Source organism: Raphanus sativus, chromosome 3, assembly GCF_000801105.2.
Source record: "Raphanus sativus cultivar WK10039 chromosome 3, ASM80110v3, whole genome shotgun sequence".
NCBI lineage: Eukaryota > Viridiplantae > Streptophyta > Magnoliopsida > Brassicales > Brassicaceae > Raphanus > Raphanus sativus.
The window spans coordinates 27,433,720-27,456,266 of record NC_079513.1 but is presented as its reverse complement, the minus strand read 5'-3'; the positions used below and the strand labels follow the sequence as shown (position 1 = coordinate 27,456,266).

General features: G+C 36.9%; 5 protein-coding genes and 2 non-coding genes across 9 annotated transcripts; 3 read left to right on the top strand and 4 right to left on the bottom strand.

The window, feature by feature from the left end:
- Positions 1 to 83: 83 nt before the first annotated feature.
- On the bottom strand, positions 84 to 2,239 carry LOC108833617 (cyclin-B1-2). Its single transcript, XM_018607027.2, has 5 exons — positions 2,088 to 2,239; positions 1,030 to 1,856; positions 792 to 950; positions 512 to 690; positions 84 to 425 (listed from the first exon to the last, which is right to left on the bottom strand). Exons 1-5 carry the CDS (start codon positions 2,122 to 2,124, stop codon positions 269 to 271), a joined length of 1,359 nt encoding a protein of 452 aa, XP_018462529.1. The 5' UTR covers positions 2,125 to 2,239; the 3' UTR covers positions 84 to 268.
- Positions 2,240 to 2,437: 198 nt separating this feature from the next.
- LOC108833616 (protein SLOW WALKER 1) lies at positions 2,438 to 4,245 on the top strand. Its single transcript, XM_018607025.2, has one exon. It carries the CDS (start codon positions 2,534 to 2,536, stop codon positions 4,118 to 4,120), a length of 1,587 nt encoding a protein of 528 aa, XP_018462527.1. The 5' UTR covers positions 2,438 to 2,533; the 3' UTR covers positions 4,121 to 4,245.
- A 214-nt stretch (positions 4,246 to 4,459) lies between these two features.
- Positions 4,460 to 7,707, bottom strand: LOC108846219 (splicing factor SF3a60 homolog). Of its 2 annotated transcripts, XM_018619444.2 has the most exons (12): positions 7,453 to 7,590; positions 7,259 to 7,293; positions 6,970 to 7,083; positions 6,704 to 6,808; positions 6,415 to 6,557; positions 6,212 to 6,308; positions 5,947 to 6,111; positions 5,799 to 5,870; positions 5,441 to 5,599; positions 5,127 to 5,336; positions 4,888 to 5,034; positions 4,460 to 4,792 (listed from the first exon to the last, which is right to left on the bottom strand). In XM_018619444.2, exons 3-12 carry the CDS (start codon positions 7,051 to 7,053, stop codon positions 4,646 to 4,648), a joined length of 1,329 nt encoding a protein of 442 aa, XP_018474946.2. In that variant the 5' UTR covers positions 7,054 to 7,083; positions 7,259 to 7,293; positions 7,453 to 7,590; the 3' UTR covers positions 4,460 to 4,645. The 2 variants fall into 2 exon arrangements, with proteins under 2 accessions (XP_018474946.2, XP_018474945.2); XM_018619443.2 differs by lacking the exon at positions 7,259 to 7,293 and having other exon boundaries at positions 7,453 to 7,707.
- A 602-nt stretch (positions 7,708 to 8,309) lies between these two features.
- Positions 8,310 to 8,395, bottom strand: LOC130510321 (small nucleolar RNA snoR120). The gene has a single exon (XR_008943998.1). It is a non-coding gene; the product is annotated as a small nucleolar RNA snoR120 (small nucleolar RNA).
- Positions 8,396 to 8,469: 74 nt separating this feature from the next.
- Positions 8,470 to 8,558, bottom strand: LOC130510320 (small nucleolar RNA snoR120). Its single transcript, XR_008943997.1, has one exon. It is a non-coding gene; the product is annotated as a small nucleolar RNA snoR120 (small nucleolar RNA).
- A 2,147-nt stretch (positions 8,559 to 10,705) lies between these two features.
- On the top strand, positions 10,706 to 12,650 carry LOC108833620 (sucrose transport protein SUC8-like). 2 transcript variants are annotated; one of them, XM_018607032.2, is made up of 3 exons: positions 10,706 to 11,993; positions 12,099 to 12,151; positions 12,242 to 12,650. In XM_018607032.2, the coding sequence occupies exons 1-3, from the start codon at positions 10,746 to 10,748 to the stop codon at positions 12,441 to 12,443; spliced, it is 1,503 nt and encodes a 500-aa protein (XP_018462534.1). In that variant the 5' UTR covers positions 10,706 to 10,745; the 3' UTR covers positions 12,444 to 12,650. The 2 variants fall into 2 exon arrangements, with proteins under 2 accessions (XP_018462534.1, XP_018462533.1); XM_018607031.2 differs by having other exon boundaries at positions 12,088 to 12,151.
- Positions 12,651 to 20,320: 7,670 nt separating this feature from the next.
- On the top strand, positions 20,321 to 22,125 carry LOC108846216 (putative sucrose transport protein SUC6). Its single transcript, XM_018619440.2, has 3 exons — positions 20,321 to 21,630; positions 21,720 to 21,783; positions 21,880 to 22,125. The coding sequence occupies exons 1-3, from the start codon at positions 20,383 to 20,385 to the stop codon at positions 22,047 to 22,049; spliced, it is 1,482 nt and encodes a 493-aa protein (XP_018474942.1). The 5' UTR covers positions 20,321 to 20,382; the 3' UTR covers positions 22,050 to 22,125.
- The last annotated feature ends 422 nt before the right edge of the window (positions 22,126 to 22,547 follow it).

Sequence of the window (22,547 nt, the reverse complement as noted above, 5' to 3'; positions counted from 1 at the left end):
TAGTTAAATTAGTATATTATGATGGACTGTGATTAACCGACAAAAGAGACTACTAAGCAAGATGCAAGCAAAACACAATCAAACATCAGAAAGCTTATCTATTAGTAATAGAAAAGGTGAAACCAGTACAGACATGTTTGTTTTTTACTCATAAAAGAATTCGTTATTACTTCTTGAACTCATAACAACAACGAGGTTTTTTCTTTAAAAGCAAATCTTCATGTTGAATCAGAGAGAGATCTGATGAACGACTCTTTGTTCCCATCGCTTAAGCATGAAGAGGAGGAGCAGCACTCAAGAGCGACTTGGCTGGTGAAACCAAAGCAACACCTCCGTTCTCCACCTTGGAGTACTTCTTGTACACAGCACGTAGCCTGCTCTCTCCACATCTCGAGTGGTGTAAAGCTAGAAGCTTTGAGCACTCCCTGTTAACATATAACAAAGCATATCAGTCTCTGCAATCAAGAGACAAGAACAAACACATATATATGGAAGTCTTCTCTGTTCTTACATAATCTCAGACTCTGCGTATCCTGTGTGGAACTCCAACGTCTCAGACCACGCAGGTGTCTTGTTCAGTGAGCATCTCGCTGTGTAGACAGCCGAAGCAGCAAGCATGGAAGGACAGAACTTCAACGTGTCATAGTGCATCATCCCCAACTCAGCAAGAAAGTGAACCATATTCTCCATCTAGAGCACAAAAACAACAACAAAAACCAAAACTCAGTCTCTTTCCAATCTAAACCGTATGAAAACAAAATCAAAACTTTGTAGCAAAAAATTCAACTCACCTCAGGGTCAGACATGGAAGCTTTGATGAAACGGACAAGGAACACGTATTGAGTTGGCACTGTCAAGTACCATTCGAGGTTCCCAAGGATGGTCTTCTCCATCACAAGAATCTGCTTGTTGTTGTAAGCATTGTCTGTCACATACACCAAATCATTCACCTACACGTTGCCACACACCATATCAGTAACATATAAACACACAAAACCAATCTTCATTAAAGGAATATGTTATTATTACCTGAGGTGGCCAGATCTCTTCGTATTTGGAAGCGATGAGCAAGGCACTGATTCCCAACAGCTGCAACTCTCTTTTGGGGACAGCTTTCACAGAGAGGAACCGATCAATGATGTTGACAGTGAGGTAGAGAGTCTCCAAGTTAAGCTCAAACTTGACGTGAACTTCCAACAACCAATCAACCAAGATAGCTCTCATCTTCTCGTTCATCTCGGTCTGAATGTGCATATACATCTTCGGCTGGCTCTCCTTCTCCACTTCTTTGTAAAACGAGTACATATCGTCAACGTACTCAACAGCCGCCAAGTGGTTATCCCTGTCTGACTCATCAATATCCAGAATCTTCTTCGGCTTGTTGGTTATACCACCACCACACGCAGCTTTGCTCCGAGCACTGAGAACAGACGAGTAGGTCGCGTTCTTCTTCTTAGGTGAGACCTTTGGCTTCTCCACCTCCTTCGCTGGCTCAACCACCACTTGAGCGTGTTTGGTCTCTTGCTGCTTAAGCTTGATCACTAGGTTTTTCTTGGGAACCGCCTTTTGAGCTTCTTGGTTGTTGTTTCTTGTAGGAGCAAGAGGCTGTCGTGGTTGTTTCTTAACGGCCTTGTTTTCGACGTTGATTGGCTGCTTCTGGGCAGCGTTGGCTAGCAGCTGAGCACGGAAGCTTCGGGTGATGGGACGGTTGATCGGAGGCTGAGGCTTCCCTCCTTGATGAACCACGGGAACGGAAACAAGGTTGTTTCCGATGTCACCGAGCGCACGGCGGTTGTTCTTGACGACGGCGCCGTTTTTGCTCTGGATCTTTACACCATCCGCGACGACGGGAACACCTGTTTCCACATAATCAAAATAGAAAAACACATCAAGATCTGATCTCGTTGAATCAAGAATACCTAAATCGGGATCTGTATCGTCGAGACTATTTCAAATCGGGACCAAGTTAGGGCAAACGAGTTACTCTAATTCAATCGAAAACCCAGATTCAATTAAAACAAAAGCAGATTTAAATCAGATCGATTCGAAATTAACGAAAACACACAAAGACGGAGATTGAGCATTACCTCTGACTTGTTCAGGCATGTTGGTTCTCGTCGCCATTATTTGATCTTCAACAGATTCTTACTCTTCGTGATCTTTGCTCTCTTGGTGAAAGAGTTTGTGGGGGGAACTGAGAGATTCTGATGGGAGAGAGCGCTTTCTTATGTAAGAGGAGCCAACGGTTCGCTTCCAACGGTCATATTTTTGGTGGATTTCATTTGTATCCGTTGGATTATAAGGTTTTAAATCTAACGGTAGAGATACACAGTCAACGAAATGCGCTGGCACCGGCCGTTGTTGGACTGTGAAATAAAAGGTGATTAAAAGCCCATTTCAAGGCCCAAAGAAGCTATATGAACCCTACCTAACTAACCAGAGTCGTATGAGAGATAGCATTGTCTTCTAAAATCGCTTAAACCCTAACACCCCGCCCCCGTTTCAAGTCTCAAGTTCTTACAGCAGCAAAGCAATGGAGGAGGAGCTACGAGTTCGACTAAATGATCACCAACCGTCGAAGATCTTCCCGGTTAAACCGAAATCAACTCCCAAACCACTCTCCAAACCGGAGACGCCCGATTCGAGATACTGGTCCTCCTTCAAACCCCACTCGATCCCCGACCTCGAATCATCCGTCTCCGCCGTCGCCTTCTCTCCGATCCACCCTCACTCCTTCGCCGTCGCGCACTCAACCACCGTCTCCCTCTTCTCCTCCAAAACTCTCTCCCCCTCCCGCCGCTTCTCCTGCCGAGACGTCGTCTCCTCCGTCTGCTTCCGCTCCGACGGAGCCCTCCTCGCCGCGTCCGACCTCTCCGGCCTCGTCCAGGTCTTCGACGTCAAGGAGCGTATGGCTCTCCGAAGCCTCCGCTCCCACAAGGCGGCGGCGCGGTTCGTCAAGTACCCCGTCCACGACAAGCTCCACTTAATCTCCGGAGGTGACGACGGAGTCGTCAAGTACTGGGACGTCGCCGGAGCCACCGTCCTCTCCGATCTGCTCGGACACAAGGATTACGTCCGATGCGGAGACTCCTCCCCGGTGAACGATTCGGTGTTCGTCACAGGCTCGTACGACCACACCGTCAAGGTGTGGGACGCGAGATCGGGGGATTCGAGATGGATCGCTGAGATCAACCACGGAGGACCTGTGGAGGATGTTGTCTATTTGCCGTCTGGTGGGATGATTGCGACGGCTGGATTGAACAGTGTTAAGGTGTGGGATTTGATTGGAGGAGGGAGGATGGTTTGTTCGATGGAGAGTCATAACAAGACTGTGACTTCTCTTTGCGTGGGGAGAATGGTGGATGAGAATAGGATTGTTAGTGTTGCTTTGGATGGGTACATGAAGGTGTTTGATTACGGGAGGGGGAAGGTGACTTACTCAATGAGTTTTCCAGCTCCTCTCATGTCCGTTGGGATCTCTCCGGATAGTTCGGTTCGTGTTATCGGTGGGTCTAAGGGTGTGTTTGCTGGGAAGAAGAAGAAGAAGGTTGGAGACGAGGAGGAGAAGAAGGTGGTGACGAGTTTTTGGAGTGTGATGAGTGAAGTAGATGAGAGTAGGAGAAGGGCGTTGAGGCCGAGTTACTTCAGGTATTTCCAGAGAGGGCAGAGCGAGAAGCCGTCGAAAGATGATTACTTGGTGAAAGAGAGGAGAGGGGTGAAGCTGACGAGGCACGACAAGCTGCTGAAGAAGTTCAGACACAAGGAGGCGTTGGTCTCTGTTTTGGAAGGGAAGAAACCGGCCGACGTGGTGGCGGTGATGGAGGAGTTGGTGGCGAGGAGGAAGATGGTCAAGTGCGTGTCGAATCTGGAGGAAGGTGAGCTGGGTTTGCTGCTCGGTTTCTTGCAGAGGTACTGTACCGTGGAGAGGTATTCCAAGTTGTTGATGGCGTTGACGAAGAAGGTTTTGGAGACTAGAGGTGAGGATATCAACGGTAAAGAGGAGTTTAAAGGGATTCTCAGGAACCTGAAGAGGGAGGTCAATAACGAGATTAAGATTCAACAGTCTCTCTTGGAGATTCAGGGTGTTATTGCTCCTTTGATGAGAATTGCTGGGAGATGATGAATTAATGTAAGGTTTGGCTTGGCTGCTTTGTTTTTATGTAATGCTATTCTAGATTATGTTCCAAGTTTTGTCTTATTTCAATTGCTGGGAGATGATGAATCAATGCAAGTTTTGTTTGCTTCTTTTGCTTTGTTTTATGTTACTGCTGCTATTCGCTTTAACTATGTATTCACGGTTGACAAAAGATTCTATAATGAAATTCTCCAAAACTAACAGAGGATCAGATGAATGTCTCTAGAAATGAGAAATAATTAGAGAAACGAAATTACTTTTGTGAATGTAAATTATCAAATTGTGAGAAGCATCATATAACTAGAGAACTTCTCTTTTGTAACGCTTTTACATCGATACTCGGTCGACAAACATAACACAAGGTCGAGCTTATGGAAAGAAAAGTGTCAAGGTAAAAGAAACTAAAACAGAGACAATACTTGACAAATGGTCTGATAAAGAGTTAAAGTGATACAGCAAGGAGATGTAATCAAGTAGAGCCTCTTAACATTCCTGAATTGTTGTGATCAGTTAGATGAGACCTTGACGTTTAAGATCAGAGTAAGTCTTCTTGTTGTAAACGTTACCTTCACCATCTTCATATTCTTCTTCAATCTCAGGCCTCCACTTGTTAACTCCTTCCCTCTCCTGTATCCTTTTCCACAGTTCTTCCGCTTCCTGCAACAAAACCACACATCAAAAAATTAACCAAAACTACTTTGCTTTAAAGCTAACATCAAAGTTTTCTTCTTTGGTAATGATAATATATATACCTTGATCGAAGTGATCTCGTTGAAGTTATTTGTGTTTGGGATTCCTAAGCGACGCATTCCATCTTGGTGTTTAAACTCTTTAAAATGTCTCTCAAAAGCCCTTCTCCCCTTGTAGATACTGTTTCCACATATCTCGCATTCAAATTTCTACACCCAAAAATAACAACACACAGATTTGAGTAGAGTCCCATTGAAGTATTAACATTGATGGTCTTAATAAACTCTTACTGCATACATACCTGGCCAAGGCCATGAAGCTTGTAGAGCCAGTATGGTATCGGCTTCCCGTCCACACCCATTGGCAGATCCAGTGGATTGTAAAAACCACTCTCCTCTTCATCACTCTCTATCTCTGCTGCCCGTTCCTCCTCCCCCTTGCGTTCTTCCTCCATCTCTGCATACGTCAAGGCATGCTTCTTTACAACGTTTTGCCTAGTCCTTTCGATTGTCTACATAAAGTTACAAGACAACATAGAGAGTTAAATGTCAACTAAGCAAGCTTAGGGAGAAAACAAACATAGATGTAGCAAAACAGGTACTTCCATCAACTAACCTCATCAAGTAAGTTGCAGAGTTTCTTCACTTTGGCCTCTGTCAGTGCAATCTGTTTAGCACTGTCTGGCTCCTGCGTTGCTTTGGCATCTCCGTTTTGTTTCCCTTTGAGCGCAGGTTTGGCAAAATGTTTCTTATCCAGCTTTTCCAAAGGCGTATGCTGAACATAAACAGAAATCAATTAACGGAGGCGTAAGATAAGCTCAGGTTAAAACATAAGCTGCAAACAGAATTCTACCACAATTGACATACTAAAAGAACACAACAGAGCTACTAAACAGCAGAAACACACAATTCTCATAAGACGAACTGAAATCGAAATGAGTTTCTAGGAGATTAAAATCAAGTGTAATAAGAACCTTTGTCAGGAAGAGTCTCTCGGCGCGCTGCTGCAGAGTACCACCCACTTTAAGTCCCAAAGCTCCCAGCGCCTGAGTCACATAAGAGACAATATAATTAGGGGAATAATTCTCCAGGGATCATATAAACAAGAAGCGTGGTCATTACCTCCTTCAGCTTTTCAGGTCCCACGTCAATCAATTCCTCGGCTGTGGTGTAGTAACCAAGATCTATGACAGTATGCTCAGATGGAACAAGTTCATTTTCCTGGCCATGGTTCTCCCAGCCTACTACTTTTCCATCTGCAAATCGCTCTTCAAAATCAATCTCAACCTGCAAGAAACCAACATATTAATTTCAAGAGATCAAACTGCACGCACAGCATTTGATGAAACTTGAATTACGGTAGTAATAATAAAGCATATAATAAAACCTTAGAAAGCATTTTGTCAAGGTCTTGCAACGGCTCCGTTCGCTTGAAAAAGTTGACCAAGTACTCTAGCAGAGCTTCCATATACTTCATGTATTGCCTATAAGGACAGAGTGTAAGACAACAAGGAAAGCCATTCAGATACGGGTACTAGAAACAATTATGAAGGCTTTCTACGTATAACAAAAAATGAACGAAATGCCTACCTTGGAAACTTAAGTTTGCGCGGTATTTTCTCTGGATGAGAAAAGACATCAAGGTAAACAGAATACTCTACCATTCCCCCGAATTTAGAGTTGATGTAATGGTTATACATATCATGCAAGTCCAAGTATCGACCAACTCCTTCCTGCACAGCGCACAAGAAGATTTAACAATTTTATAAATTCTATAAACCACCACGAAGCTAGTAGCGTTGAAAATGTTTCAAGAAAATGTTCTCAAAAAATGAAAATCCGAGTCAGACAACAAATAAGAAGTCAAACAGAAAATTACCTCTCCACTGAAAGATATAACTGGTTCCACCTTCAAAAGTGCTTCATAGTCAGCGCTGGCATCAACAAGAGGTCCAGAAGGATACTTCCTGTGATACTCACGTATCTATAATTTGTTAAAAAAAAAAGGTTAATTAGTTGCACATCTGATAGTTTCATCAGTTGATAAACAATCCATTCAAGAAGATAGTACCATTGTTTCTAAAAAAAAGAAAGATTGAAAAAAATAAGAGCAAGGAAGATGCACAAAAAGGATAGAAAGCAAACCTCTTTCAAACGATCATAAAACGCACTGTACACGCTAATCCCTGTCCCAGTCACGCCACCAAGCGCAGCAATCTCATCATCCATAGCCCCATCCTTATCTTCATAAGTTTCAACCTTACAGCCAACACAAGAATCACGGTTAGATTTAAATCACCCCAAAGGCATCTACAGATACGAACTACAAGACATTTACAGTTAAAAAAAAAAAGAGCCTAAAGTGGCCTCTATGATTGTTAATATGCAACCAGAGAAGCCCCATTCATCTTGTGTAAAGATTCACAACACCAACCTCTGCAGTTTCTTCCCAATCGTAAAGACTCAAACCTGTTGAAGAAAAAAAAAACAAACAGAAACAGATTCAAAAAACCTAGCCTAAAGCTCAAGTAATAGCCAAAGACAAAAGCTGCTTATTTTCTAATCTATAAAAAGCATAAGCAGACAAAAGTATGGAGAATAAGAAGAGGAGGAGGAGCGTAAACATACAAGCTTCTCGATGGTACGGATGATAGAGTGAATCATGTTGCGGACACGGTGGCCCTGTACCAATCTGTCCCTGCTCGAGGACGGCTCGGTCTGTAGATCTTTCCCAACCAATCGCTCCAATCTTTCAATCTCCTCGTGATCGGAGCGAGTTTGCTCGAGGAGTGTCGACGATGACATCTTTCTCTCCCTCCTCTTCGCTCGATCGGAACCCTATAGAATCGAACACGAATCTCTCCACTTGCGATATTTATAGTACTAAATGAAAAATTAAATTGAATTCTCGTTGGGCTTCTTTAGACGGTTTATATTTTAATTTCACTTGGTTATGTTTTTATTAGTATTTGTTTTGATGGGCCTAAACTGGCCAATTTTGAATTAAATTGGAGATGTCACGCTAGGTGACATGTGTATAATCAGAATCAGCATAAGTAAACAACCGGATAATCACAATAGATACAAATACAATGAGGAAAGGCAACATTTTTATAGTCAGAATCAATATTTCAAAACGAGCAACATACATGGATTTGTTAATAAATAAAAGAGCTACTAATGGAATCTCATATGGATTACAATTTACAAGTAAATTTAAGTCTTCAAAACCATAGCAAGTTCCAATTGTTGTGATCTCGATGTCTGTGGATATGTAGTTCAGGAGAATCACCAGAATGAGTACGTTATGCAAAGAGAAACTGTCGCTATAACTAATAAGACAATGCTTTCAGACATAATGTTCGAGTAGTTCTTCCACAAAGATAGGTTTGAAAGTTTTTAAGTGTGAAGATTGAAGAATTATAAACACCAAGGAAAAAATAGCAAAACTGGACCGTCAATAATACTAAAACTTAATTCAGTAGTGGAATCAGAATATCAATAAGCAAATTAGGTACATATTATCAAAACAATAAAGTCTTGATTCACACTTTATTTGTTCCTCATTTTCCACTATTTTGACAATAAAAATCCAGAAAAATCAGCAGGCCAATCAGTAAAACTAATAGATCAGTACTTCATCGGTGGAATCAGAATATCAATAAGCAAAATTAGGTACATAGTCTCAAAACAAATAAAGTCTTGATTCACAATTTTATTTGTTCCTCATTTTCCACCGTTCCGACAGAAAAAAAAAATCAATCAACCAATGATAATATGTATCCGACCAGATAATAAAGCTCGAGATACTGAAGGATCGAAATAGAGCCTGAAAATCCCCAAACGCTGACATCTCTAGCAGACAAAAAGCTTTAAAGACTTTTATCCGAAGAGCACGACGAATAGGGATCTTGACTCCAGATTCTAATTTCGAAAACATCTCGAGCTGATTGAAAAACCAGGAAGGGGAGAGAGGGGTAAGTTAACTAGGAGAACCCTAACTAAACAAACCCTATAAAAGTTCAATTTAGCGCAGCTATGACTCGACACGCTTCCATTGAGAGTTTGTGGAAGGCGATCTTAAGGGCTGAGCGAACTAAAAACCATAAATTCAATACAATAAACTCTAATTTGCTGCCAATACAGTAACATTGAGTAAGAGAAGCGAGAAAAAGCGATATATAAGGGAGACAGTGTTTTAACCTAATCCTCTCAACCTCCTCCACGTCTTCTAACCATTAAACTTAAGTCCCATTATTAATAAAGCCCATAAAATATTGGGCCTCTAAACCGTTTTGTTTTCAAAACCCATTATAACTAAGACCATGTCCAATAGTTAGAACTTAGAACCCAGATTAGTTTAATTTTGTAATTTGTGAAGTTTAGAACCCTTGGTAATGTAATTAAATTTGGCATGGTCCAATGGGAGAACCTCTTTGAGGTTTTTTAAATTTTATTTTTTTTCGAAATTGAATTATTAGATTTCACAAAATTTAAACAAATATGACATAAAAACATATTAAAAATAAAAATACAAATTTATAATTTAAAATTTTGAACAAACATGAAAGAAAAGCATAATAAAAAATTCAAATAAACATGAGGCTGTTGTAACCTTCTCTTTGGAAAAAAGACAGTGAGAGCAATGGACGTTTATTTGAAACGAATGGTAACTAGTTTCTTCTTTATATGTAGCTCTTCTCGGTAAATTCAGTCTATGGAAGTGTAATGTGTTCGATGAATTTGGTAGGTGTATCAACGCTGAGTAATGAGGAATACGAGGTTGTGGACAGTGTTGGAAGTTTTGCCCAATTCTAAAACAGAGAGGGTAGGAACAATTCAAAATGGTCTGTATTTCTCATGTCTTTTCGCATGTAGAGTGAAGACAGTAATCAAACCAATCTCCTGCCAATGGCCAGCATCAATTGCCTTTTATCAGAAAATAGGGACCATGTAGAATTGTTGTTTCTATCTAGTATTGTATTCTTCATTCATCCCTACTCCAATCAAAGTGTAATATAACATAGCTTAAAACCCAAGTAATGACCACAAGTAAACTAGATTAACCAGACCATTAAGCTAAGCCAAGATTACTGTTGCTGACCTGACTAGTAACTTCTCGGCTCTTCTTGATCGGCCATGAAACTACAATCTCTCCTACAAACTTCGGTTTCTTTTTCTTCTCTGTGGAGAAGCCTTGTTGAGGAGGATTCAGCATCAACAATCATGGCAGAGTCCTGTGAGCCGCAGAGGAGCCAAACGAAGCCTGTGATCTCAACATGAGGGGATACAGAGGAGAGAATAATAAATTAGGGTTCTTAGATGGATCAAGATCATAATCTGGAGAGAAGATGGAGTGATCGAGATTGGAGGATCAAGAGAAAAATTGATTTCCGATCAAAACGCCGACAAAGGAGAGAGACACATAAAATGGAGATCAATAAGAAAGTGACACATGAGAGGTGCTTACCAGTTCTAAAAGTCTCATACTAAACACCGGTTCTGTAGTTTTTTTTTTTCTTTTTCATTTTTTTTTTTTGTTTTTCTGATTTACAAACATCCTTGAGAACTGCCGATGGAAGTGGTCTAATGTCCTTCTTTAGTGTCTATGACGTTTTCAAAAGATTATTACAGATATGAATTAATTTAAAACTGATTTCTGTTAATACAGTTCTTAACCGACATTTACGTTTTGACTAAACCCTTATTGATAAACAAATCTCATACGGATTACATACATTACAAGTATCTACTTCCCATAATAGCTATTTTCCAAATTCAAAACAGATATTCAGGTATAGAAAACAATCTATTATTAGATACAAATCAACATCTCACCTTGCATATAAATACACAACTTCCATTCTCTAGTCTCATCATCACAAACAAACAAGAATCAAACAAGTTTGCGAGTCGTCGACATGAGTCCCCACCAAACTGAAAATCCCAAGAACGATGATGCGGTGGTTCCAGAGACACAGTGGACGTCGGAGTTTGGTGAACCGTCGCCACTGAGAAAGATGATATCCGTCTCTTCAATCGCCGCCGGTGTACAGTTCGGATGGGCCTTACAGCTATCTCTTATGACACCCTACGTGCAGCTCCTCGGCATCCCACACAAGTGGTCTTCTCTCATCTGGCTATGCGGTCCCATCTCCGGCATGCTCGTCCAGCCGACCGTCGGTTACTACAGCGACCGATGCACGTCGAGGTTCGGTCGTCGGCGTCCTTTCATCGCTTCCGGAGCCATCCTCGTGGTAGTCGCTGGTTTACTGATCGGGTACGCCGCTGATCTCGGACAAGTGGCAGGAGACAAACTCGAGGACAAGGTGAAGGTGCGTGCCATATGGTTCTTCGCTCTCGGGTTCTGGATCCTCGACGTGGCGAATAACACTCTCCAAGGCCCTTGTCGTGCTTTTCTAGCCGACTTAGCTGCGGGAGACGCGAGGAAAACGCGAACCGCAAACGCGTTTTTTTCCTTTTTCATGGCGGTTGGAAACATATTGGGATACGCGGCGGGTTCTTACACCAACCTACACAAGGCTTTCCCCTTCACGATGACTAGAGCGTGTGATATTTATTGCGCGAATCTCAAGAGCTGTTTCTTCCTCTCCATCATTTTACTCTTGTTCGTAACCATATCATCGCTCTGGTACGTTAAAGACAAGCAATGGTTGCCGGAAAAGGAAGACCTCGACGTGAAGACACCCTTCTTCGGGGAGATCATCAAAGCCTTCAAGGTGATGGAACGTCCCATGTGGATGCTGATAATCGTCACTGCCATTAATTGGATCGCCTGGTTCCCTTTTCTTCTGTTTGATACCGATTGGATGGGTCGTGAGGTGTACGGTGGAGACTCGAGCGGGAACGATGGTTTGAAGAAGCTTTACAACCAAGGAGTGCAAGCCGGTGCGTTGGGACTGATGATAAATGCCATCGTTCTTGGATTCATGTCGCTTGGTATTGAATGGATTAGTCGGAAAATGGGAGGTGCTAAACGACTTTGGGGAGTTGTGAACTTTATTCTTGCAGTGTGTTTGGCTATGACGGTTTTGGTTACAAAGTTGGCTGAAGCTCACAGGAAAACCGCCGGTGAATTGGCCGGTCCGACCGATGGCATTAGAGCTGGTGCATTGACTCTCTTTGCTATTCTTGGTATTCCACTTGCTGTAAGTTGCCATCTTTGTCTCCTCTTGCATTTTTTCTGTTACTCTTATAATATATATCCATTCGTTTAATTTACTTTCTTGGTGATTACTATAGATTACGTTTAGTATTCCGTTTGCATTAGCTTCCATAATCTCAAGCAACTCTGGCGCTGGTCAAGGTACGTAAATTTTCTTTTGAATTATTGATGGGTTTTTTTAATAATAATGTCAAAATATCGAATATAATGTACCACCAACTCTATGTATAGGACTTTCACTGGGAGTTTTAAATTTGGCAATCGTGATACCACAAATGGTTGTGTCGCTTGGAGCTGGACAGTTCGATTCGTGGTTCGGAGGTGGAAACCTACCAGCATTTGTGGTCGGAGCAATTGCAGCTGCAGTCAGTGGTGTAGTGGCAATAATTGTTTTACCTTGACTAGATCTGTCTGGTCATGTGGCAAGCTCTAATAATTCATGAGTGGATTACTTTATAAGACACTTTCGTCTTTTTATTTGCATCCTAAGACACATTATGCTTGAGAAGCACTTTCTCTTTCTCTAGTTGATTTTTGGACTTTTTTTTCCTTCCAAATAAAAGAAACTAGTTGTGCTTTTGGTCTGTACGGAGTGGTTGCAGCTTTTTCTTTAAATAAAAGAAACAATTCCGTGAGTTAATGTTTAGTGGTTGAACAATTTTAAAGTTTTTAGTTATTTTATATTACTGTTGTTTATTTCATTTTATGTTTTCAATTGATTTATCTCAGAATTTAAGATATCTAAAATAAGTATAATTATTACAATAATTTATAGGGGAAATTTGGAGAAATACACATGCATAGGATTTTAATTTGAAAATTACACCATTATTTAAGTTCTTTTGAAAAATGCACTTTTGCATATATGAATTTACTAAATTATCCAATCTGAATATTTATCATCATAATTTATTTAATATTTAAATAAAAAGTTCAAGAATAAAAGATTGTTTAAAAAATCTTTACAATATATACACAATATCTTAATTTTAATTTTTTTTTTTTTAAAAACAAGTTAGATGTCTCGTCTCCTTCAAACAAAAAAAAAATCTTGCTTTTATTCAGAGGTTTGTTTCTTCACCTATGTCTAAACTGACGTTTTCTTCCAATTCTATCATGCACAGATGAAAGTATTCTCAAATAACAACATTTTTTTCTTTCGATTTCCTATATCTACTATCTAACAACTTGAATGAAACATTCGTAAAAACACAATAATCAAAAGATCACTTTCATATTCCTAAAAAAGTTTAACATAAACCAAACAGTAACATAGTTGTTGGATGGCTTCCTCATAACAAAAATGTGGCCATCTCATGGATTGGCAATTCTCAACAAAGTGGTGGGTCTTGATGGTGCGTGACGTCAGAGGAGCTGCTTGAGTGCATAGTGGTAGAGCCTCAACAGTGCTTCGAGCCATCGGTTGGGCGAGTGATATCTTTTCAGTTACATTGGAACAGAGTTGTGGTGAAAAAAAATCAGCCCAAGTTCAGAATGCTCTCCAAAATCTTTTTGACTACCGGGACTTGCACAAAGAGATCTTCTAGACAGTTAGTTCTCTTGACCGGTTTCAAGAGTGCCGTCTAGAAGTGGTACCACAGTCTGCTAATTTAGTAGCAATGTAGATTGCTGTTAGTATCACGAGAGATGGATGCTACCAATCGTATGTTGCCCATGGTGGTCCGCGTTGACTGTCCTCTCTATAATCGAAGCTAAAGCAGGGACATCGAGGTCTACAGCTCAAGTATGAGGATCCCGCGTACTGGTACGGATCTTGACAGTGTGGATTCTGTTCTCACTTCTTCATTCCACTGTTGGAATCGTTTCTTGTTTGGCACCTACTGGTCAAGAATGAATATGTTTGGAGAGAAGGAAGTGAATTTTTTTGTAGGAAGGATGAGTAGTTAGATAGTTCAAAAGAAAGAATGAATAGTTGGACAACTTATTTCTGTTATAGTGTTATGTTACGAAATCTAAAAAGTTATGCATAAAAACTTCATGAGAAAATCAAAACAAATCATAATTTATTTCTTTCATAATATCCCTGTTATTCAAAAAATTATAGTAAAATGATATATCTATCTCAAGACAGATTTATCTTAAACATAAATAATTATATTATTAATAATTTCGAATTTTTATTTTAATTATTGAAATATCTAATTTGGATAAAAATGTCTTTTCATATTTAACAAAGTGTAGTTTTCCAAAAATAATAAAGAAGGTGTATTTATCAAAATTTAAACTAATTATAGAGTAGTTTTCAAATTGTCCCTTATTTATATATATAATTATCTATTTTTAAATATTCATTTTGATATATATATATATATACACACCAATATTAACACACAAAAAATCTGTGGATATGGACATAACAAACGTGTATGAATAATGTGGACATATACAAATAGTTTACAAAGAATACGTATTTCTTAAAACGTGGACATGGACAAAGAATGGTGGACATAGACAAAGAATGGTGGACAATGTTTTTTTTTGTAAACAAAGAATGGTGGACAATGTTTTGTAGAAGAAATCTGTAAATTCAAGTCGTGTACGTAGAACCAGAGTCCCCCACTCCTTAGAGGTTTACATCCACATGGAAAAAATTGTGGACAAGATTTCATGGACCAAAGTCCCCCATTCCTTCACATGTAACACCACCACGAGGATCAAGTTAGTGTATTCGTTTTGTGTATATAGAACACATCCACATTTAACACCACCTAACTCCCCCATCTCTGCAAGGTTTACATCCACATGTAACACCACCAGGAGGATCAAGTTAATTAGTGTATATATAGAAGTACATTTGGTCTCAACACTAATAAGACGATAAAAACAACAAAGATAGAAAGCTAAAAAGTAACAAGCCACTGTAGTGCTGAGGTCCTCGTGAACAATATTCTCCGAAGAGACTTGTCTAATAACCACAAAGTCTCCATTCTCCAAGTCCAACCCTTCATAAACAGCAAACTCGACCACATAATCCATTACCAATCTAATGTCCAAGTATCTACACCCCCAAAAACATCAAAAACTTATCTTTTAACAAACGCATAAGAAGAATATAAAAAAGGCTTCATCTTTTCACAATTTTCGAATTGAAACAGCTAAAATCTAAAACAGAGCTAAAAAAGATTTGATCTTTTCTTCAGTAACCGATTCTTCAATCGGTATATCATTTCTCCAGTACTGCTGAATCTAGCTGTTCCCACTCGTCGCCGTATAGACCGATGACGAATTGACGATACGTCCGGCTGATTCTCCGTCGTTAGATACGTCGAGGATTGATTTATTTGTCGAAACCTTACAAAGAAATCAAATTAAATCGAATTTAAGACATTATATAAATATTCAGACATAAAACTGGATTCAAGGTTTCTGTCTCCACAAATAGCATGAAAAAAGTATGCCTAAAATAAGATGTGTCCTAACATGTAATTGGGAAGACAAAATGTGTCTCCACATGTAAATTTTTCTATTTTAATACACCTATAGAGCAAGAAAGAGTTATTAGGCCAAGTTTGAATTATGTTTATGTCTGTCAAACAAATCCTTTGTAATCTCCTTCTTATTATTTGAGGAGAACTTTTATAAACAAATATTCTCATCATGTGTTATTAACAAGTATGCCATTGGTTACTTGTCATCCTCTTGATTCACCTCAAACCATTTATTTAATGAACTTTACTTGCATAGACTTATTATATGTATGCTATTGTCAAATAAACCTACCAAATGATTATATATTATGTGTAATCTGTGTATTATCTTATGTGTAACCATGGTTTGATGTGTTCCGTATATGGCAACAGTTACTCGAACCATCACGATCATTTTTTGTCCACGATCCTTTTTCCATTCTTTTATGTCTATCAGATTCTCTCAGATTGGATATTAAAATATGAGAAACTACCAATCGATCAAAAATAAAATATGAGTTAATATTCTCCTTCTTTGATTACAAAATCCTGATTCATAATTTCAGAATGTTCCGAGAGCCAGTGCTGAGTTCAATGTATAAGTAAGCATCGCAACAACCAATATGTATATTATCTCCCTACTTTGTACAGTTTCGTTGGCTTGGCGGAGCTGGACATGATGCGTTCATCCGAACTTGTTTAGGACTAGGAAAGTCTGAAAAGAGTGGACATGGTGGAGAATCGCTTGATATTTGACTCGAACAAATATCCAGAACGAGAAGAAACAGAGAAAGAGGAGAACAATTTAAGTTAGCAACAGATGTAAACGTGGTAGAATCAGAAAAGGTCATTTGATAAAAGTAAATGCTCTTCGTATGGATATATTTAAATATATTTGTGATTATTTTAGAGAATGGTTGACAAAATCTAAAACATGGAAACTCATTATGTTTATGTGTCAATGAATAAAATATTTAGGGGGTGTATTAAACCGAAAGTTTCAGGTGATTTGTATTAAAATAACAAATTCATTGTTATTCAAATATGAAAAAACTCATTTAAAATCCACTGTTATTGAACTTGACATTTCGTAAAATACTCTAAAATCCACTGTTATTGAAAATATTTTAAGTTGTGGAGTTTTAAAATTTTGAGGTGATTTTAGGGTGTTTGGGTGGAGTTTCTTAGTTAAAAAAAAAACTCAAATCTCATTGTTTTATGTGATATTCTAGAGTAGTTTAACAAAAATCACCTAAATCTTTGCAACTTATTAGAATCATCTAAAACTCCATTAAAAATCAAATCACATCAAATGCTAAATTGAATGCATCCCCTTAATCCCCCTTAATCCACTGTCCATGGTTTAGTTATGTTGACGAGTGACATGGGCTTATAATCGGTATCATATACATTTAAAAGTAATAGGAGCAAGTATACATTAAGTTTTTTTTGTATAAGAAGATCAATATAAACTTTTGCATGTACAAAATTAAAGAAAACATTGAAAGAACTAGACATAAAAAGTAAAATAGGAAGGTTCAAACTAATATTTACATTCAACAAGCTATTTCAGATCAATATAAAGTTTTACAGGCAGATCAAATTTAATTTTATATATTCGTGGTTAATTTTACATTCAACAAGCTATTACAGAACAAATTTATTTTATACCTGTCAAGTTTGATTAACTGAAATGTGTTTTAAGCAAAACTAGATTTTGACCCGCTCGACCGAGCGGGTATCAGTTTTCATTTTTTTCTTTGTTTATATTAAATACTATAAATGGTTTGTACTAATATAATATATTTAAAAATAACAATGTCCTTAATTACATCGAATAATTTTTTTACGTTCTACAGTAAATTATATGACCAATATTTATTGGACATCATATAAACAAATCAAACATTTGTATAATTAGATTTATGTATAAAATATCTAGAAAATAAATTTCTGAACTAAAAGTAAAAAACATATACAAATATGAGTTAGTATGATATTAAAAATTGATACATTAGTTATAACATTTATAAGAAAATAAAAATATTATAGACAATTTTTCCATAGAATATTTAATTTATATAGTTGTATCAATAGTTTTCAAAATAGAAAAGGTGTATGCACTGTGAAAATATTTTAAATCACGTTAGAAAAGTTTCCAAAAAATAGATTTTTTTTTGAAAATTTTAATTAGTTAAAAAAGCTAGGAATGTGATCTAAATTTGTAATAAGTATTTATCTGTATAAGTGATAATATATATTTTTCAAAATTTATCCGATTATTGTTTATATGACATTTTGAAACAAAATAATTTATAATTTATATTGAGTAATTTTATTTTGTTTTACAACCCATCAATTGTATAATCCATACTTTTAGAATATGACCCAATATATTCGTACAAATATATTTTTTTATGGATCAAAATTTATGATAATGTATGATAAAATTGTTGGATATATTGTATAAAATATATGGTGTTATATATTTTATATTTTCAACATTTATCATACTGAACTTACATTGTGGTATTATTTATATGAAAAATATATGTGACATAATATATTATATATTATATAAATGATTATTGTAATGTGACTTTTATTTTTATTTATTACTAATAAATAATAAAATTATAATTACATATTTAAAAAATAATATTTTTTATTAAATATTTAAAGCTATGTTTATTAATTATTTCCAAACACACACACACACACATATAAGAAAATAGGAAAAAAACATTGAACAATATAAGTTAGGTTTATTAGTTATTGTTGCCAAACTTTTTTATTTCGAATTCGATTTTAGAAATGTATTAATTAAACAGATAAAGATGAAAAATCATAAAAAGATAACACACATTAAATAGAATTTTATTTTGGAAATACATTAATTAAACAAAAAAGAAAAAGAATTTTAGGAAACACACATTAAATAACTGAAAAAGACAAGCATTAATATAGGAAGATTAATTAAATGTTCAGTGGCATCTCTATAATATTATTTGAGAAGTCAGTTTCTTACGTGTCGCGCTCACGTTAGCTCTTACGGTGGTTGATTACAATGATACCCTTAATGAATCAAATATATATAATTATTATTAAATATTTATTTTTATCTTATTTTTCCTTTTTTATTTAGGGTTTCCTTTTACTTTTTTTTTCAAAAAACTTATATAAAAGAAAAATTTAAATTTTAAAAACGAAAAATATATAGTGTAATTCATAATAAGAAAATTTTACAAAATAATCTTGATTTTAAATGAAAGAAACAAATTCCCCTTTTAAAACATAACCTTAAACAACATAATATATATTTTAAAAGTATGAAGCATTTTATCTAAATCAATCTATATCTCAAATTATTAAAAAATAATTTAAATAACATAAATAATGATATTAAGATATCTTTAGTGAACAAAATTTAATGTAATCTTCTTTTTATGTTCCCTTTTGTAATCTTCAAATAACATATATGATAAAGTGAATATTTATAAAACTTAAAACGAAAATATTTTTAAATATAATGTGATTTTATGAAAAAGGAAAACTTTAGAAAATAATCTTGATATGATAGTAAATAATTAATCTTTCTTTTTAGAATGTATCATTTATGTTTTTATGAAATTTTGTACATATAATTACTTTATTTTGTTAATTTTATTTTTGAAAATTAACATATATTAAATTACTAAGTCCTATAAAATTAACATTTTCTTGGAGCTATTTACAACTAGAAAATTATAAATATATATACACATCTAAAATGAAAACCAAACAAATGCAATGAATACAATTAATATGATTTGGTTGAAATAGATTAGAAATAATTATACTTGAATTTGATTCATATGTAATTCGAAATACCAATAAACGAGTAATTAAACCAATCCAATTTTTTTACAAAAGTCAAACAGTAAACAAAAATAATATATTTTCACTTATAGTGATATTTTTATATATAGAACGACTCAACATATTACAAAATAAATATGAAATTCTCAAATAATTTTATAAATATAGTGACCAACTATTGCAATTAAGTATCATTGTTATATTTATTTATGTAACTTTGAATTGATCGATACTTTCAGTTTATTTTTACTATTTAATTATCAAAACAACATATACATTAAATTATACATAATCTTATTAAATAGATATATATATAAATCTAAGATAAGAATCAAATTACATGAAAATTAAAAAAAAAAATTAATCAAAATTTTAATTTGTATTACAAAAATATCTTAGTTGAATTGAAACAGTAAATGTTATATGATATATCCAAATAATAACCAAACAATCGAGATATTATATATATAAAATTATACATTTAATTAAAATAACATAATATTACATAAATAGACCATGCATATTGATTATAATATAAATAATAAAATAGTTAAAATTTTTAAAATTAATAAATTATAATAATGTAAATAAATTATTATAATATATTTACTTTATAAGTATTTATACCCGTGCATGAGCACGGGAAAATCAGCTAGTATCATTGTAAATAATACTAAAAATTAAGGGGTATTTTTAAAGTGTACTTCTGTTTTAATAGAATAGAAGAGTCAAAATACTAGTCAACTAACATCTTTCTTTAGTGTCTATGACGTGTCAAAAGATTATTACGGATATGGATTAATTTAAAACTGATTTTTTTAATACAGCTCTTAACGACATTTACGTTTTGAATAAATCCTTATTAGTAAACAAATCTCATACGGATTACATACATTACAAATATCTACTTCCCATAACAGCTATTTCCCAAATGCAAAACAAATATTTAGTTATAGAAAACAATCCAATAATAGATACAAATCAAATCTCACCTTGCATATAAATAATAAATACACAACTTCCATTCTATAATCTCCTCATCACAAAAAAAAAAACAATAATCAAACAAGTTCGCGAGTCGTCGACATGAGTCCCCTCCAAACTGAAACACCCGCGAACGATGATGCTATGGTTCCAAAGACACAATCCACGTCGGAGCTCGGCGAACCGTCACCATTCAGAAAGATGATATCCGTGTCTTCAATCGCCGCCGGTGTACAGTTCGGATGGGCCTTACAGCTATCTCTTATGACTCCCTACGTGCAGCTCCTCGGCATCCCACACAAGTGGTCTTCTCTCATCTGGCTATGCGGTCCCATCTCCGGCATGCTCGTCCAGCCGACCGTCGGTTACTACAGCGACCGATGCACGTCAAGGTTCGGTCGTCGGCGTCCTTTCATCGCTTCAGGAGCCATCCTCGTCATAGTCGCTGGTTTATTGATCGGTTACGCCGCTGATCTCGGACAAGTAGCAGGAGACAGACTCGAGGACAAGGTGAAGGTGCGTGCCATATGGTTCTTCGCTCTCGGGTTCTGGATCCTCGACGTGGCGAACAACACTCTCCAAGGCCCTTGCCGCGCTTTTCTAGCCGACTTAGCCGCGGGAGACGCGAGGAAAACGCGGACCGCAAACGCGTTTTTTTCCTTCTTCATGGCGGTTGGAAACATATTGGGATACGCGGCGGGTTCTTACACCAACCTACACAAGATCTTCCCCTTCACGATGACTAGAGCGTGCGATATCTACTGCGCGAATCTCAAGAGCTGTTTCTTCCTCTCCATCGTTTTACTCTTGTTGGTAACCATATCATCGCTCTGGTACGTTAAAGACAAGCAATGGTCGCCAGAAAAGGAAGACCCCGACGTGAAGACACCCTTCTTCGGGGAGATCGTCGGAGCCTTCAAGGTGATGGAACGTCCCATGTGGATGCTGATAATCGTCACTGCCATTAACTGGATCGCCTGGTTCCCTTTTCTTCTGTTTGATACCGATTGGATGGGTCGTGAGGTGTACGGTGGAGACTCGAGCGGGAACGATGGTTTGAAGAAGCTTTACAACCAAGGAGTGCAAGCCGGTGCGTTGGGACTGATGATAAATGCCATCGTTCTTGGATTCATGTCGCTTGGTATTGAATGGATTAGTCGGAAAATGGGAGGTGCTAAACGACTTTGGGGAGTTGTGAACTTTATTCTTGCAGTGTGTTTGGCTATGACGGTTTTGGTTACAAAGTTGGCTGAAGCTCACAGGAAAACCGCCGGTGAATTGGCCGGTCCGACCGATGGCATTAGAGCTGCTGCATTGTCTCTCTTTGCTATTCTTGGTATTCCACTCGCTGTAAGTAACTATCTTGTCTCCCCTTCTCACATTTTTTTGTTACTCTTATAACATATCACGTTGATTTATTTTGTTCGTAATTACTATAGGTTACGTTCAGTATTCCGTTTGCACTAGCTTCCATAATCTCAAGCAACTCTGGTGCTGGTCAAGGTACTTAATTTTTTTTTGAATTATTGATGGGTTCTTTTCTTTTTTTAATAATGTTTAAATATCGAATATATAATGTACCGCCAATTCTATGTATAGGCCTTTCGCTGGGAGTTCTAAATTTGGCAATCGTGATACCACAAATGGTGGTGTCGCTTGGAGCTGGACAGTTCGATTCGTTGTTCGGAGGTGGAAACCTACCAGGATTTGTGGTCGGAGCAATTGCAGCGGCCATCAGTGGTGTAGTGGCAATAACTGTTCTACCTTGATTAGATATATGTAATGTGTGTTTATCATGGCCGGTTTTAATATTTTAATACACCTATAGAGAAAGAAAGAGTTATTAGGCCAAGTTTGAATTATGTTTTTGTTTGTCAAAACCTTTGTAATTTTACATATATTCGGTATGAACTATTGATTTTTTTTATGTACTAAGGTGTTTGAGAAAGTGTTGGATAATCAGGCTAAACGACTTTTTCGTTGGTTTAAAACTTGGACGATATATTAAACACATGACTTAACACATCTATGCTAAGTCAGAGAAAAGATGAAGAGCCACTCTATTGCTGTTGATGTCCCGGCAGAATCTAGCGTAGCCATCAAAGGCAACGCTCCACTTTAGGTTTAGCTAGAGACCACACTTCTGGCTCAGGAGGTTACAAGCGAGGTCTCTCCGTTTAGCAGCTATTGTAGCTTGCTTTAGCAGCTGAAGCCACAAGGGGGACTGGTGACGAGACTCTTCCCCTTTCTTCACTCAGTTTTTTACA